Consider the following 16,741-nt stretch of genomic DNA (forward strand, 5'->3'; position numbering starts at 1 on the left):
ATTCAAATTTACTGAAACTCAGGCATACATATGACAATAAAAACAAGTAACAAAGATACATCAAAAAGATGGACAAACCACTGTCCGTGGCTGGAACATCCAGCATTTGGAGGAATAAACTGACACAATTCACTTTTTTAAGACAGTTAGTGTAGCTGGTGAGTGAGCCACAACACCACAGGGATGCTTGAAAACCTCCAGATAGGAAAGCAGAGGTAGGATTGCTTATCAACCACAGCCTTATGGGGCAACAGATTCCATAGTAGGATAACCTACTCCAAACAACACTGAATGTGCTTAGCTCCCCTGGTTCTGCAAACAAATACGGAACTGAAACACGCATCGACTGAGCAATTAACCTGTGAAATATATACGCCAGGCTACCCACGAGAAGGTGAAAGAGGTCATATGTAGGGCTAGCATGTGGTATTTATGTCACACCACACTAATAAAAAATAAAGGTTAAAAAGAATGGACCAAATGAATCACCACACTCTTCAGGGTGCTGGTTCGGATTGAAACGTTTACGTTCGTGCATGGCATGTCACGTTAAATATCGCTGCCGCAATGAATTGTGGGGCATCCATTTCTCCTTTCCTTTCGCATAAGAAGGTTTGTTGTACCCTATGCTAAAGGATATAGGAAAGGAAGCATTGAAGCTCCTTTCCTATGCATTTAGAGAATCCGAACTTCTCTTATCATGGCTGCTGATCAAATACGTCCGGGTCACTTCAAAATTCAAGGAAACTTTCTAAGCCAATTTGACAATTCAACCTCACCCTATTTGTCCATTACATGACATTTACAGAGGTGCTCAGGTAGCTTACACTTCACACAATACTTTGTTTGTCTAAGATCTCAACCTGCACGGACATATCCACTTTGTTTACTGGTAGTCAGGAAGTAAGGAGGAAGGGATTTGGCGACAAACTATGTAAAGTGAGACTAGCCCTGCAATTCCCTTGTGGTTACTTGTGCCAACATGTGAAGTTCTTCACAGAGAGCAACGGTCACTCTAATCTTGATAGAGATCAGATAAAAAAATTTCAATTTTCTTTTCCATCACTTGAAAATACTGTATACTACCTTCTTTTGACAGTTAATTGCAACACGCCCCATTGGGGGATATTATGGAAACAGAAGAGCTTGGTGATGAAATGTGTCATTTCGTCAGTTGTTTTATTACAACACCAAAAAGTAGTTAACTAGGAACAAGACTAAGTGGGAGTGGTTGTATGTCAAGTTACTACTGGTGGAAACCATTAATATCTGCAGCAGATTTCAAGGTAATCAGTCTAATAGTTGTTAAGATGTTTCACTCACAATCAGAAATCCTGCATTCAGAAAAATTTACAAAAACAAATAATGAATATATAGAAATTATTATTGTACTATTTCAATATTACAAGTACCCACTGTGGAGAATGAGAGAAAATATTGCATTTGCCTATGGGAGTAACTCAGTTTAATGTTCAAATTGTATAATTCAATCATACTGCTGATGTGCCTTTAAAAAGGGCACAATGTTGTTAAAGAACACAGACATGCTGCCTCTTTTCACTCAAAATACAGGTTAGTAGTGTCCTGTGGAAATCTAAAGTATTACAAGGTCACTGAACCAAACTGAGCACTGATGAAGAGAAGATATAGATAGAAATAGAAGAAACACGATCTTTTATTCAGATGAAAATTGGCTTTAAATGTACACATTTCATGTTTTCGTTGCCAGTAAAACATTATAGGTTCTTCCCATTCCTATTCATTTTATATAAAGGACTCTCTGTGTGGATGAATGGAGTCATGTGGATCTGTTTATTGAGGCAGGAGGCAGGAAAAAAATCTAATCTGTCAGTTAAAGATGTCTCTGTGGGTTAGTGTGGAGCTGTATGTCAACCATTGGCCCTTAGAGGAGGGTACACATCACATCACACCACAATGGGACTCACGATACAGCCATGGATTCATTTGTTACAATCTTACCTTCTGCAAAGGGAAATGGTGAGCATTTACTTTTACGTTTTTTTGCAGACAGTTACAAAACTGGGTGTGTAACCATTTATTCACATTGTTCACATGATTACATGTGCTATCAACTGTATTGTGAAAGAAAGTATCTTTTGTTTATCTCCTTGAAATGCTAGAAGAGAATTGTTGTTTAAAGGTCATCATTATCATTTGTTCGAAAAGGTTGCCAGGTTTGACAACTCTGGCCAATAAAGAAAAAAAAAGAACAGAAGAAGAAAAGAAGAAAAATGTGGAAGGAAGTTTTGTACACATTCCAAGATAATTAGATTCCAGAAGCAATAAAGATCTTGTGAGCACCCAGGAAAGTACCCGCTGGCCTGGGCTCAAATCCAAAACCGGAGAAAGAAGAGAAGAAAGAAAAAAAGAAGGATTTATATTTTTAATGGAAGGCAAATTGAAGCATGCACAAACACGCATCTTTACTGAGGAGCAATGAGGCAGTCCAGGGTCTCACCATCATTAACTCCACGTTTGAGACCTTTGTAATGATCAACCTGACGATGTGTAAGTAATTCCTCCCCATACATTTTTCTTTCTTTCTCTTCATCTTTATTTTCTTGATGAATCCATTCCCAAATGTGAAAGATTATGTCTTCTTTCTTCTGTCTTTGCATCCATTTCAAAGGGTTGATCATGCTTCTGTTCTGCCCCAGTCAGCTGAGAGCACATCTTGGGACAACCCCCAACATTAAACACATCGTGGTTGGAAGGTGTTATAATTACATCTCTCTTGTCAACCCCAGTTCAAGGTAATGTAATGTCATTTATGCTCATGAGATAACATTTCCAAATTTTGAGTGAGACTCGGTCTGGCATTATAACCAGTGACTTGAGCCTAAGAAACTCAAAAGATTTGATTTCCTCCAAAGGCAAAAAGATAAAGATGGAGTACAGTTACACTTATTTTGATGTTGCAGACTCATTTTTGTTGACAATAATATGAAATGATGTTGTATTTTATGGGAAATTCAAGCTTACTTTTGCAAAACTTGATTTAATTGTTAAGTTCATTGGTATTGGCTTGGTATCCTTTAGAAATATGTGATATCCCTTGTGTAGTTGTAGTAAAGTTTATCACTTTTGTTAAATCACAAAGAGATAAACTATGCCTACATTTAGATCTTGAAACCCAAAAATTATCTGACTTGGAAACTGAATAATGTACAGTTGGATGATTTGCAAAATAATTAATTTAAATAATGGCTTTCCTCACCCCTGGCATACATGCATCAAAAATCTAAGGACTTAAACTAAGCCCCATGTTATATCTGTAAATATCTTATACATCTTATTATACCTATATATTATTTTACAGCCATAGTGAAATAAACCAGGAAATTTCCACATATATGAAGCTGACAAGAGAATTTTGAAAAGTCTCAAAATGATGAATTGATTAATGAAAGGGTAAAAAAAAACAAAAAAAAAAACTTTATGTGTAGGTATGACTGTGAGGAGATCTGGAGACTGTTCGAGGAGGCGGTGGTCCATCAAGCCTCTTGTAATGTGAAGGTGGAGGATTACCATCAGATGTTTATTGCAATGCCACATACTTGGCCATGCGATAGGGTGGGTCTTGATTTTAGCTCTGAAATTAGACATAGAGCATGTTCATCCTTTTTAATTCATACCTCGTTAAATGGAACATTTTGGACTCACATTTTCACTCCTGCTCAGTTTCTCTTCTGGAGTAAAACCAGGGCTCTGATGCACAGCTATGCAGCTACTGATCGTCACATCTGGACGCTGGAGGACACACTAGTTGGCTTCATGTTCAATGACCTCATCTGGTGCAGACACAAGGAGCGTCCTGGTGAATCTTTTTTTCGTGTGTTCAAGACGGACAAAAGAACTGAAATAAATAAATAAAATGTAAAAAAAAACGAATCTATTCAATTAATTATTGCACAGCCGCTCAGATTCATTTTGAACGTTGACAGAGAAACTACAGGTTAAACAGCTGGGGCAGATCAACCTGACCCCACAGTTAGACAGCAGGCAAGTGAAAAAGGGAAGCAGTACACTTAACAGGTTATTTATATATAATCTTTATTTTCAAGATGTACTGCATTATTAATATTTTGGCCACTAGATAGTGCCTTGAGAAAGGTGGGAAGGTGTAGCAGAAGTTTAATCTTCACTTTACTCCTTATGTCTCTTCAAGTTTTTACCTCCCAATTCCCCAATTGACCTAACCCAAATCTGCATGTCTTTGGACTGTGGAAGGAAGCTGGAAAAACACAGGATAACATGCAAGCTCCACACAGACAGGCCCTGGTTGGTTTGAACCGGGATATGAACCAAGAACCTTCTTGCTGCGAGGCAACAGCACTGACCACTACACCACCGTGCTGGCCCTATCTGGCCTAATCTTTATATAACGTGAGGTAACAGAAAAAATGTAACAACAAACTAACCTAGTGGAGCTTTTGATTGGCAGTTTGGGAGGTCCAGAGTGGCAGACCAGGGAGGCGTCCCCAGTGGAGGTGCGGCGGACAGGACCAAGATGATGGGCCTCCCCCCAATACACAATAATATGTGACACAAGGAGAGGAAGCCCAAAGAGGCAAGCCTGTAACACCTTATCTTTGTTTTGTCACAATAAATTCTGTTTTTGTTTTAACTGGTGGCCAAAAGCGCACAACTCCAATAATGCCGTTTCTGTCACTTTACTGCGAAACAGGTAAGGCCCCCATCTTTAGATGCATAGCGTATTATATGTCTATGAAGCACTAAATAGTCTCAGGTCTTAATACATCTTGGATCTACTTGTATTCTATAAGCATTCAAATCCCTTAGGACCAGGCAAGGTGAGGCAGATTTTGGTTTCTATGCTTCCCATCTCTGGGACAAGATTCCGGAATACTTGAGGTCTGATACATTAAAACCAAGGCTTAAAACTAAACAGTTTTACAGCTTGCCAGGGCCTTTCTGTGTAGCGTGTGCATGTTCTGCCTGTGTCTGCGTAGGTTTGCTCCGGATACCCTGACTTCCTCCAAAGAGTGCAAAGACATGCGGGTTAGGTTACAGTTTTTCTCGATTGCTAAGACACATTTCTTGAAATAATGCTCCATTTCCCAAAACTCTAAACACAATTGCATTACTGCACACTCATTTTCACCAACGTCAGATTTCCATGTCAAAACAGAACTCTCCACTCAAAACCATGTAATCTTACATCAAAACCAAACCTTGCCTTCAGACATCACACAAAAGCCACACACACACACACACACACACAACACACAACTCAGTAAACACCTGTTACAGCAATGAATGACGCCTATGGTTCATTTAAATTTTCATATTGTTATCAAATTGCATTATCATTTTAATATAGTCATAGAATGCCTATACAAGGACATGAAAAAGGAAATGAAAATTGGATTATTGCATTTTCATAAAAAAATTTACTCAAAAGACATACATTTGTGGAAAATTATAATGCTATTGTGGAATTACATTTTCATTTTCACATTTACTTTACTTTTCATATGTCCTCATCATTATAATCATCAGAACTTACAATTCATTCATGTCTCCTATTACATGTTATCAAGGTCAGGATGCTGTGCTTCTTTTAGCTGATAATTTTGAATGTGACTCACAGGTTTTGATTTCAGCTCTTGTCCAGAGTGGTCATCATGTCAGAATCACCCGGTGTATTCGCTGTGGCGGCAGGCCTCTCAGACTGTGAGTTTAATGTCCACACCGCTTCATGCTTTTCATGCTGTTTGTCATTTAAATGTAACATACTGTTCCAAAACCAACAATGGAATAATGCTCTAATGTGACTTTCATTTATTTTTTAGTTTGCAGAACTGGCATGTGGCAACATCACAGTATTACTCAATGGCTCTATTGCCAACGCCTTCGACAAGAAAAGGTAGAAGTAAAACAAAACAGTATATGAAACAAATATGTTTCTGTTAGTGTTTATTGAGTTTATGATAGAATAATCTTTTTTTATTTTATTTTTTTTATCTCACAGCATGTTTGGAAGTGTTGAACTGGACAGCCTGAATCCACAAAGCGTGGATTATGTCAATATTAAGGTGGTGGCTAATCTAGAGGGACCATATATGTGAGGATGAAAAAAACAGCTGACACTTTACATAAAGTTATGAAATTAGACAAAATGACTGTGTAAATGGCTTCTAAGAAGGGTAAAGGTTAGGTTTATAGTGGTTAATTAATTATTTTCATACTCATACTTATATATTAAGTATTAGACTTACATATTAGTGATAAAAACATTAATAACAGCAACATTATGGATTCTATGTTGTTGAGGAACCTCTAATGGTTTGCCTCTGGGACAAGCTGTTCAGAATCAAGACCAAACTCCATTAATAACCATATAAACATAAAACTGTAAACATTATGGCTTGTTATGAAATTTAAAAACCCATATATTATCAACATTTATGCCTACACTATCTGGGAAAGACAAGACTATATCAAACAATAATTTGGAATTGAGTTATTACCAAATATAAATGACATTTTTATCACACTCCAGTTGCCCAAACGTCATTCTTATTCACCAACTTTGTTTTTACTATTAATATTGCTATTAGTTTCATTTTATGAACTCTTAATCAGAATTTTTGCTCTTCTACAGAGAATCATGTAGTCAAGGATCTGTTTTAGACTTGATCCAAATCCTCCGGTCCAGAGGTTTCAGCTGGACTTGCACTGACAACGACCAGTAAGTGGCCTATCTATCAATCTATCTATCTATCTACCCCTCCAAATTCAATGATAAAATACGATCTTTGAAGGGGTAGTCTAGAACAATACAAACCCTGGTTTTAAATGGGTTTTTTTACACAACTGATCACCATTACATGTAAAACTTAAATTTAAAAAAAAAGATCCAATTCACATTTGTCCTTTAATTTCCATAATCAGTTGGGTTACCAGCATCGAACAAATTCAGTGCTTTCAAAGGCATGGAAATAAAAATATTCTCCATTCATTAACAACTAACTAGTGAACAGGTGAATGCTTTTGCCACCAATACCATGTGACCCAATTACCATAAGTAACCAGAAAGGTGCTAAACAACAATAAATACTACACGTGACTCCTACATGTTTGTTTGACTTTGTAATGAACTTCATAATACAAGTACCATGGAGTAGCTTGAATATTTTTTATTTACAGGACCCTGATGATCCTTCAGTGTATCCAGGACCCCAAAGAGTCCGCCTGCCAGACATGTGCCAACAGCCTGTCACACAGACAGTGCCTCACATCCAACTGAACCACCCACAAATTTTACACATATTTTTTTTGCTGTCATATTTTCCTTTGCAAATTGCAAACTTATTTTACAAGGTTGGAAATCCGAGGCTAGTCCTTTCAGCCATGGCCCAGAGACCTGGGAAATATACTACATATGAAGAGATTGGAATACAAGATGGCTAACAAATATAATACTTTTTGAAAATTTGGCAACCCCTCCTCGATAAATGGTTGACTACCTCAGATAGATCCCCCACTCCATGCGCTTGAAAATAGTAGATAACCTCAAGTTGTTTATTGGTTCTTTTAACCTTATTGTATGCAAATAGAACTGTTGATGTCCTTGCTGGTGTATACATAAGTTTCATATAATTTAAATTTTTAATGTTTTTTATTTAGTTTTTATTATTTCTTTAACTTTAACTCTGTTGCCTAGCTTGGAGGTATCTGTGCCTTTGTTCTGATAATAATATAAAAATTTGTATCACGCTCAATGCAGTTGGAAGTTAATAAACATCTGTCCTACTATTAAAAGGAGAAGTCTCTGTATGTCTGTCTGTTTGTCCTTTTTAAATTAAAATCAATATCTAGATAAGAACTTTTTGTTAATGGTTGTAAATAAATGGCTACAAATCAGTGACCAGATATTCAAGTACAGAATAAAAAAATGTACAGATTATGGAGCTAAATCAGGCCCAAATGTTTTGTTAATTTGAAGAAGATATTTTTCAAACTAAAAAATTCACTTTTTGAAAAAAAGGGGTAACAAAGGTTTTTTTTTCAAATCAAATATTATTTTGATTCAATTCTGGAATTTTTTTGAATTATATGTGAGGTCTTATATTTTCAGTTGCAGAGTTTATGTTTTCAGATTCAGATATTATTCTTTTCAGTGTCTAATTCAATTTTAACATACCTCACACAGTTATGCCGTTTCCCACTTCCCCGCATGACTATGAATACAGCGCATAGCAATGCCTGCTGGAGCAGCACTCAGGTAAGAAACGTCCGCTAGTTTTCAGTATACTCTTGTTGTCAAGCCATGGCTACTGTAGGTTGAAATTGTTGTAAAGATTAAAATAATGGATATATTTTGTAACATAAGGACACGTATAAAGGTAAAAAACGTGTTAAGGTTTGAAAGTATATATATATATATATATATATATATATATATATAAAAAACGTATATAGCGAACGTTTCTTACCTGAGTGCTGGCACCAGCAGGAGCTATGGTTGAGTCCGTGTTTTTGTGCCAAAACCAGATAAGAGATCGCAACGTGATTGGTTGGCGTTTTTTATGGCGGTTTGCAACCTGTGTACTAGGCGCATTATCGGCACCTTCTGTTCCGGAGTTTTCCCTTTTCTTTGACAGTGGCAGATATTAGAATGTGTCGGAAAAGCGAAAGAAGATAGGTAGATGTAGTGATTATTTGTTTAAAAACCAATATCTATTGTTCGTTTAGACCAGTTTGAAAAAAGGTTGTCATTTGATGTTAAATTTAGTGGACAACGAACCCTAACCACAACTCTAACCCAATCAAACACAGCATTTAAAATGCTCTAAAAGTGTAAAATCAAAGAAAATGTGTGCATTGTTACGTCAGTGAACCAATGAACAAGCTCATTCCTAGCATGTTCTCTGTATTGTGTTCTCTGTGGCAGACAGGTGCGGCCCGTCCATCTGGGCAAAAAGAATCATCCATCCTAAAACAGAGTTCCTCCTCATAAACTATTTTTCCATGTTAATACATCATACATTCATTATATTGCTTCCTATTCTGTAAGTAAGCACACATTTTTTGATTATTAAAAGTTAAAATAGTAATTTCAGTGATTCAGTCTCACTTTACAGTCTTTCACAGTATTGGGGCCGGCGATCTCAGCACCCCATGGTCGCTGGCAGCTTTATCATATCACCTCGTGGTCAAGGATAGGAACTGCAATCAGCGCCCATAAAGGCTCATTGGGGCAGGAATGAGTCCTTACGACTCACCTCTGCAGCGCTCTACTGTTGTCTTGAGTTAGTCTGCGGCGCGCGCACCTTGACACACTCCAGAAATGGCCACCCGCAGCACCACAGCGTTTAATCTGTCTAATACAGTAGAGTGTCTTAAAAAAGAAAGCATTTGGTTGACTTAAATTGGAAGATAGGTTGGTGATAAAGTAGCTTGGCCCTGATAGAACATATATTCATATTATTAACAGACAAAGGGAAAACCTACAACTGCACATTTTCCCGAACATTGTGTGAGAAGAAGTCACGGCTAAGTGGTTGCTCAACACTGCACGCAGTATTCTGCTTTCCCTGCCTAATGTCCCAGTCATTTGTGGCAGGGTCGGGAGGAGGCAGTCAGCCCTGAAGTCAGGGCATGTAGCAGCACAATGGCATTGTTTAATCTATTCATTAAGAGCAACTTACAGGATGTGTTGAAACTACTTCACATTCTGATCACTACACCCATGACAACCAGGGAGTCTGAGCGATGCTTTTCTACAATCAAAGATATAAAGACATTTCTCAGAAATTCCATGTCACACGACAGATTAAATGTATTAGCAATGCTGTCGATTGAAAAGTGACTGATGCATGACATCCCTGAGTTTAATAAAGCTGTGTGTAAATTTGCACACCTGAAAGATTGGCGTGCCAAGGTCCCTTATAGGTGAGGTGACAGGATGAGACTGCGACATGACAGACAGTACTAGGGCTATTTTTTAATAATGTTTCAGCTCCCAAAAACATGTTATAGGCTATTCATTTTATTTTCTGTGTTGTTCAGCCGTTGGTGGTTCTTTGTTACGCTCACTTGTTATGGCCTGCCAAGTGATCTTTGAATTATGTGTAGACTACTGCAGCGTTATGTTTGCTGCTCGCTGGTTGTTGTACTCTCTAAATGTTGTGATTACCTTGATAAGATTGTGTAATATACTTAATTATTAAAAAAGTGATGTGAAAAGTGTGTGTGGCTATTAATAGTGTGCCCTGATCCAGTGTCTGTCTGCCCCACCGGAATTTATGACCACGGGCTGCTACTGGTTGCAGACAAACTTCACCATCAGGTTGTTTTGATGGAGTGGACGCCATTACTGCAATACTGCATTCCATGCTGTCACTCAAGTGTCCAGCAGCTAATTGTTACCTCACCAGCTCGCAGGCTCCGAACCGTAGTAAAGAGACCTCTGGTATGTACCTAGTTCGCATAGCCTAGCTTTGGCTCAGGAAATAGAATCCAGATCAACCATGAAGCATAGAACAGGGCACTTTATTTCAACACTAAACTGTCGTAACATGGATGGATGTACAGAGCCCATTCTCACTGTGGCTGCAGCTAATACATACACAACACCGCCGCACCAACCTTCTTCTTCGCCTCTCCAATCACACACTTCAATATCCATAAAGCCACTTGCTTAAAGGTCCAGGCTTGGCTCGTAACATAAAGTTCATGGCCTAATGACAGGTTAATCCAGTCATGTGTTTTACTGTCTGTGTTTTAGGACCAAAGGTCACAATTTTCACAAAGAAAACACTGTGAACTGGTGAAACAAGTTTTAGTTTTCGTCCTCCTGCTTGTACTCACAAGGCCTCTGGCATTCCTCAACATGTTCAGAGTTGATGGCTTCTCCACGACCTTTATATTACAGCCCATGTGCATATTTTAAAGGCTGATTATCATTGAATTACATGACCTTCACCAATTTACTGTCACAGCTCTTTTGTTTAAGTATATTTTATGAACCGACTTACTTGGTGGATACAAAAAAAAGTGAAAGCTTAAGAGAAAGTCCGGAGAAAAGCAAACATTTGTAAACTGTGGAGAGAAAGAGTTTTAAATCTATTACTGCTTGCATGTGCAAACACACTTATTGCTTTCAGAATGACTTCCTCACTGAAGCGCAGTGCAGCAAGGTGAAGGTCCTTGTATTGAAGGATGAAATTTCCTGATCATCATTTGTACACAATTGTAAATTGAAAAAGAAAACAAACGGTGCAGGCTGCACCAACAACGCTGCAAGTGCAGGTTGTAAACATCGCTGGTTGACACCTTAAGAGACGTGTTAGAGGGCGGCACTGCAACTCCGTGGTTTTGGCCTAGTGGTTTGCACTTCGGAGGACCTGGGTTTGCGGCCCTGCTGGAGCAGGGGCCTGTACTACCAAGCAAGGTTACTGGCTTACCATGGTAAATTCAAAGACGTCAGGAGTAACTTCACGGTTAACCGGTACCACAAAAGGTGGATAGGTTTGACCCGAGTCATGTTACCATGGTAATTAACCCTTGATTTGAACTGCTCCGAGCTGTTTTTGTTTGTGGTTAACTCTGTGTTCACCTGAATAAGCCCCACCCATGCCCACAAGAACCAAATCGTGTCGGCATAAAGAATGAGAGCGGATCACTCCGCAGGGGAGAGAATTTAGAGACCGTCGGAATCCAACAGGACCCCGATGATGATCTTTATGAAACATATATTCATTGTCTTTGATAACTTTCAGTTACAAATCTCTGACACCCTCACTGTGTCCTGCTTTGTGCTATTTATCCACCGGACACTTTTATGTTTTCCATGGATGATACTGATCATGTGATCAATAATACTGTATGATGTGCAGTTCGCAGTCCGGATGCGTTAGTCGTGTTTCTGGACATTTAAATGTTCTCCCCATCAATAATGCTTTTTATAGGATCACAGGATTTGTAGTATAATAAAAGTCCAGCCTATTTTTAATATGCACTGTAGCAGGCCTTCATACTGAACATAGATTTCTAAAGGATGATTTGTGCTGTTGACTATTGCTAAAATATCACGATTAATGCCCCCATAGGAGAACATGAGGAGGATTATGAATTGGAAATTATTTCATAGCATCAATGTTCAGTTATTTGATCATATCCTATTTAAACGGACATCATTACTTTGTTATATTCTATGCATATTAATATTCAAGACAAAGTCACATTAAGTGGTGGATTTCATTTTAAATCAATATTTTCCCCCTGACCTGTACATAAGACATGTACATCGAATAATTTTAAATACACCAGGTCATCAAAACAATTGATAAGATTTTACCATATTCCCACCATGATCAGAACTGATTGACCCTCAACCTCCATACTGCGCCTTAAAGTGTTATCTGCTCTGATCGACTCATCTGCCTGTAAAAATGTTGCAGGAGGTTTTCTCCTCCAGTTCAGCTGATCTCAGCTTCTTCAAACACATTACAGGCTTTTATAAATGTAGATACATATCAAATCTGTGCTCAGAACTAATGATGAGAACTATTATAGATTTTGTCAGCAAAAGCAAATATTTCCCTCAAACACCACAACTTGGGGTCAAATTAACATATTCTCTCAACCAATGGTTACAAAGTGATCAATAAAATACAGCATCAGTATGAACCAATTCCGCCTCACTGTCACTTGTGCCATTTGTTACAGTATGAGCCAAAAAAGTCAAGCAGCTCATCACAACATGAACTGTTTCCTTTCTCCCACAATGATTTTATGAAACCTACTGCACCTTCACTGTTTACACTTATTTAAGATGCTCAGTTGAAATACAGAATAAAATAAAACTAAAAAAGAGACATTTTCTACTAAAGTTGAATTTATTTGATTCTAGTTTGCAGGTCTTTATGTGACATGGCAAACCTACAGTAACCTCTAGACCAGAAATGTAGACATTCAATGTGGTTCAGCTTTTATGCTGCACATTGTGAGTGTTTTGTTCTTCTTACTTTCCTTTAACTTTTTTTTATCTATGTTTGCAAAGACACAGAAGTGGAACCCTTTTACAGGAGGATAAAGACTGAAGCTGAATGAAGATTTGATCAAAGCAGCTTTACACAGGTGCATTAGAGATTCATACTTTCATGAGTCATTTCTAGCAGCTGTGAACAGATGTTTTCCTTCTGAGGTTTCTGGTTAACCCTGCGTTAAATCGGAGTAGATTAACCTTGTTTCGTAGTATAGGGTCCTGTTTCAGAAAGCTGGGTTAAGAAACTCTGAGTTTGAACCTGACCTCGGGGTTGACTCTGAGCTGTCCAACTCAGAGTTTTTGGTTTCAGAACAGTTGATAGCAAGTTGAACACAGATAACATGTTGAAATGGCAACTGCAGAAAAAAAATCTCGAGCCTCCTACTTCTCCCCAGTGGACTGGGAAATTGTAATTAGTGCAAAAACAGAATCTGAACATATATTAAAGAAAAAAGGTAATATTGTTGCAAAGAACGTGAGCAGTTGTGGCAGAAAATAGCTGAGTCAATGCGTGAGTATTGATTAAAAATAAATATTTTCTTGTGAGTGTTCCATTTATTCTTTAGTTCTAAGATATATATATATATATATATTTGTGAAAAAAGCAGAGGGGGGATGACTCGACCTGGTGTCAAGGAGCCTGGACAAACGTTACACAAGCTCAACAAAACAAAACATACAAGAATTAAATCCCTCTTCCAGATATTTGACCTTAATGACATTCTGATAACAGCTGTGCATTGATCAAGTCTAATGGAACCAGGATCGTTAGGTAAATTAACCACAATGTCTCCGCAGGAAGCGCTGACAGTGGGAGGTCCGATTCTGATGTCATCGTTCTATCGCACTATAGACTGCTCACGTTACAGCACTTTACTTAGTTTAAAAATGTCTATCTTATGTATTTCATATGGTCCGACATTGAATCAGCCTCTTGTGCAGAAGGCCAATGTTCTGCTCTCATCGCTGCAATATTGTAAGATAAGATAAGATAGAAATAGAATTTATTAATCCCACGCCTGGGGAGTGTACTTGTTATAGCTGCAGCAAGAGTCAAGTCATCAGGAAAGAGGTAGAAATATCACAAAAATATACAATAAAAGAACTAGACAAAGGTAGAATATCACACAAATATTAATGATATCACAGACCTTTTGTGGGGTGACCCAGAGCCCGCGAAGGCAACTGAAAAAGGCCTCACACTGAGACACTGAGCCAAGTTGTACCGTTGCTTTAGGCTGGACTCAGGATCAGGGTCAGGGGTCAGTAAACAGGGCTGGCAGGAGTACCACCTGTCACAGGTAATCTCCTACAATAATACGTGTATATAGGTTACATTTTCATTTGAAAATAGGAATCAACAACTTAATGATTATAAATAAGAGGATATAGCTGTCGGATGTAAGATATAGCATTATATCACATTTATTTTCCTAATTCTTTTGTCCTAAAAGACTTAATAATCAGTTACAATGAAGTTCTTGTCCAAAGTCCTGACCAGGAATCGAACCCCCATCTTCAGCATCAAAGTCTGTGGTGTACACCACAAAGCTACAGTCAGTGTACAGTTTCAAAATGCTTTTGAGTCAATCACACCTGAAAATCCTTAAAATATATTGCATGAATTGATTAGTGCTTAAATCATTACACTTCATACTTCATAAATGAAACATTTGTTAGAGTGATACCTACACACTAAGAAGTGATGTGTTAAAAATGACACAACATGTGTTGAATTTCAACACACACATACTGAGTGTGCTCAGGTTAACGTCAACACAGCAAATGTGTAAACCATTTTACACAACAGCTGTGTTACGCAGCTTAAGTTTTACACATTATGTGTATCCATTTAAGGGTAAATGGAGGGGCACTGGAGCCAATCCCAGCTGGAGCCAATCCCAGCTAACATTCACACCTACGATCAATTTAGAGTTTTTCAATTTTCTCCAATGAGTCTCCAATAACCCCCTTCTGCATGTCTTTGGACTGTGGGAGGAAGCCGGAGAACCCGGAGAGAACCCACGCATACACGGGGAGAACATGCAAACTCCACACAACATGCAAACTCCACACAGCAAGAAGGTTCGAACCCAGAACCTTCTTCTGGGATTAAAAATAATGAAAAGCAAGAATACATTCATTAGTCATTTATTTAAGATTTCATATTAAACCCTTTTAAAAAGCAATTTTTTTCAAAACTTCACAATAGTAATACAATATATATAACACAAGTACAAAAATTAATGTTATTGAATTCTGAACATGACATCAATAACCATCGACAGAAGCACCTACAAAATCTGATACCTCGGATTGAGATAGAGTTCGTCAGTGCTGAAATTTGACATTATGCCAAGAGGTCTAACATCTGCAACATCATCTAAATTGATCATTTCAAAGTCTTTAGTCTTTTGCACAACATATGCATAGAAATGCTCATCAAAGTACTTAACTTCAAGTACTCTAATAAGAAAGAGGAATACCTCACCCTGGGGTATAACATGAATGATCTCTCCAAATAAGTGTTCCCCTTGATGCTGTGTCTTGAGTGGCAGCACAGATCCAGTCCTGTATGTCTGGCCATTTACAGTCAGCGAATGTGTAACATAAATGATGCTACTCATTGTGAAATCTGTGTGTAGGGCTGACTTTAGTCCCTCAAGTATAACAGATTTCTTTAAGGCACCAATGTTCACAGGAAAGGCATTGTCGACATTGTATTTTTTACAAAACGGGTCACCAAGTTTGAAATTGTACATTTGTTTTGGCAATATTTTTGAAATTGCATACCACATGTGCTTGCCTTTTCATTGGATTATGTTTTGCCTCAAATCTCATACACCACAACTGAGAATGAGGTCCAAACAAACAAGCATTCCTGGATAATGTACCATAAAATGGTGCTTTTTGACGTACTGCTGTGAGCCTCCCCTTAGATGACCAATGCAGACTAGTTGTGGCTGTGTGCTCTGTGCTGGATCCTGGGATGCATTGTAGAGGGAGGCAATGGTACTTCCTGCCTAAAATCAGAATATAGAAATAAGTCAAGTTAAGTTCAGCAGCAACATGTTGCGAACTAGCTCTTTATAATTATTTTTGTACATGTAATGTTTTATCAGTTTGAATGCTGACACAGCTTTGTCTCTTTCTGCTTTTGTCATTTTTCTTGGCAACGATATTAATGCAAATCATTTCTTCTTTATAAGGACTAATGTGTAGGATAGAGGATCTATTGTCAGAATGGAATATAATATTCCGAACTGTTTTTATTAAATTAAATGCTTTTAAGACATCAAGATATTAGATTACCAAATTTAAATAAATCCACTTTCTCTTATTTAAGCATTGCAGTTAAGTATACAGGTAGGTATGTGGTCCCATACAGAAGTAGATTTTATGTAGGAATACGGTTTTTAGAGTGAGTTAGGCTTTTCTAAATTTTGCCAACAGGTAAGTGCAAGTATAAAGTAAAAAGGTACATATTTGACATTAAAGATGGAAAAGGTTACGCCTGCACACATACTCCAAGCAACATGTTTTAAACTTATGTGGCTTGGAGTATGTGTGCAGGTCTAAGCTTTTCTTTTGTTGACACTGCTTTCTGATAGCCTTGCATCAATGTAATGTGTGTATTACTCTCCTTAAATAAGTTTAACAATTTATCACATCAAAAATGTGGACTATTCAATGACTTTTAAG

At 37.8% G+C, this 16,741-nt stretch overlaps 1 protein-coding gene and 1 long non-coding RNA gene across 5 annotated transcripts; one reads left to right on the forward strand and one right to left on the reverse strand.

Annotated features, from left to right (window-relative positions):
- Positions 1-2,389: 2,389 nt before the first annotated feature.
- On the forward strand, positions 2,390-7,809 carry LOC118287134 (ADP-ribosyl cyclase/cyclic ADP-ribose hydrolase 1). 4 transcript variants are annotated; one of them, XM_035611980.2, is made up of 9 exons: positions 2,390-2,529; positions 2,651-2,774; positions 3,468-3,594; positions 3,703-3,838; positions 5,636-5,718; positions 5,838-5,911; positions 6,017-6,109; positions 6,650-6,736; positions 7,195-7,809. In XM_035611980.2, exons 1-9 carry the CDS (start codon positions 2,427-2,429, stop codon positions 7,292-7,294), a joined length of 927 nt encoding a protein of 308 aa, XP_035467873.1. In that variant the 5' UTR covers positions 2,390-2,426; the 3' UTR covers positions 7,295-7,809. The 4 variants fall into 4 exon arrangements, 3 of the variants coding, with proteins under 3 accessions (XP_035467873.1, XP_047183420.1, XP_035467872.1); XR_004785578.2 differs by having other exon boundaries at positions 3,468-3,838; positions 6,017-6,080; XM_047327464.1 differs by having other exon boundaries at positions 3,468-3,838.
- LOC118287142 lies at positions 2,391-5,836 on the reverse strand. Its single transcript, XR_004785581.2, has 3 exons — positions 5,634-5,836; positions 3,685-3,877; positions 2,391-3,613 (listed from the first exon to the last, which is right to left on the reverse strand). It is a non-coding gene; the product is annotated as an uncharacterized LOC118287142 (long non-coding RNA).
- Positions 7,810-16,741: the final 8,932 nt, after the last annotated feature.

The sequence above is a fragment of the Scophthalmus maximus genome, chromosome 16 (assembly GCF_022379125.1).
Source record: "Scophthalmus maximus strain ysfricsl-2021 chromosome 16, ASM2237912v1, whole genome shotgun sequence".
Taxonomy (NCBI): Eukaryota; Metazoa; Chordata; class Actinopteri; order Pleuronectiformes; family Scophthalmidae; genus Scophthalmus; species Scophthalmus maximus.

What these genes read in the sequence shown, in the direction of transcription:
- LOC118287134 (XM_047327464.1), top strand. Translation starts at nt 2,427, where the DNA reads ATGCACAAACACGCATCTTTACTGAGGAGCAATGAGGCAGTCCAGGGT. An exon ending in AATCTAGAGGGACCATATAT is followed by an intron (nt 6,110 to 6,649) that starts GTGAGGATGAAA and finishes GCTCTTCTACAG; the next exon opens with AGAATCATGTAGTCAAGGAT. An exon ending in ACTTGCACTGACAACGACCA is followed by an intron (nt 6,737 to 7,194) that starts GTAAGTGGCCTA and finishes TTTTATTTACAG; the next exon opens with GACCCTGATGATCCTTCAGT.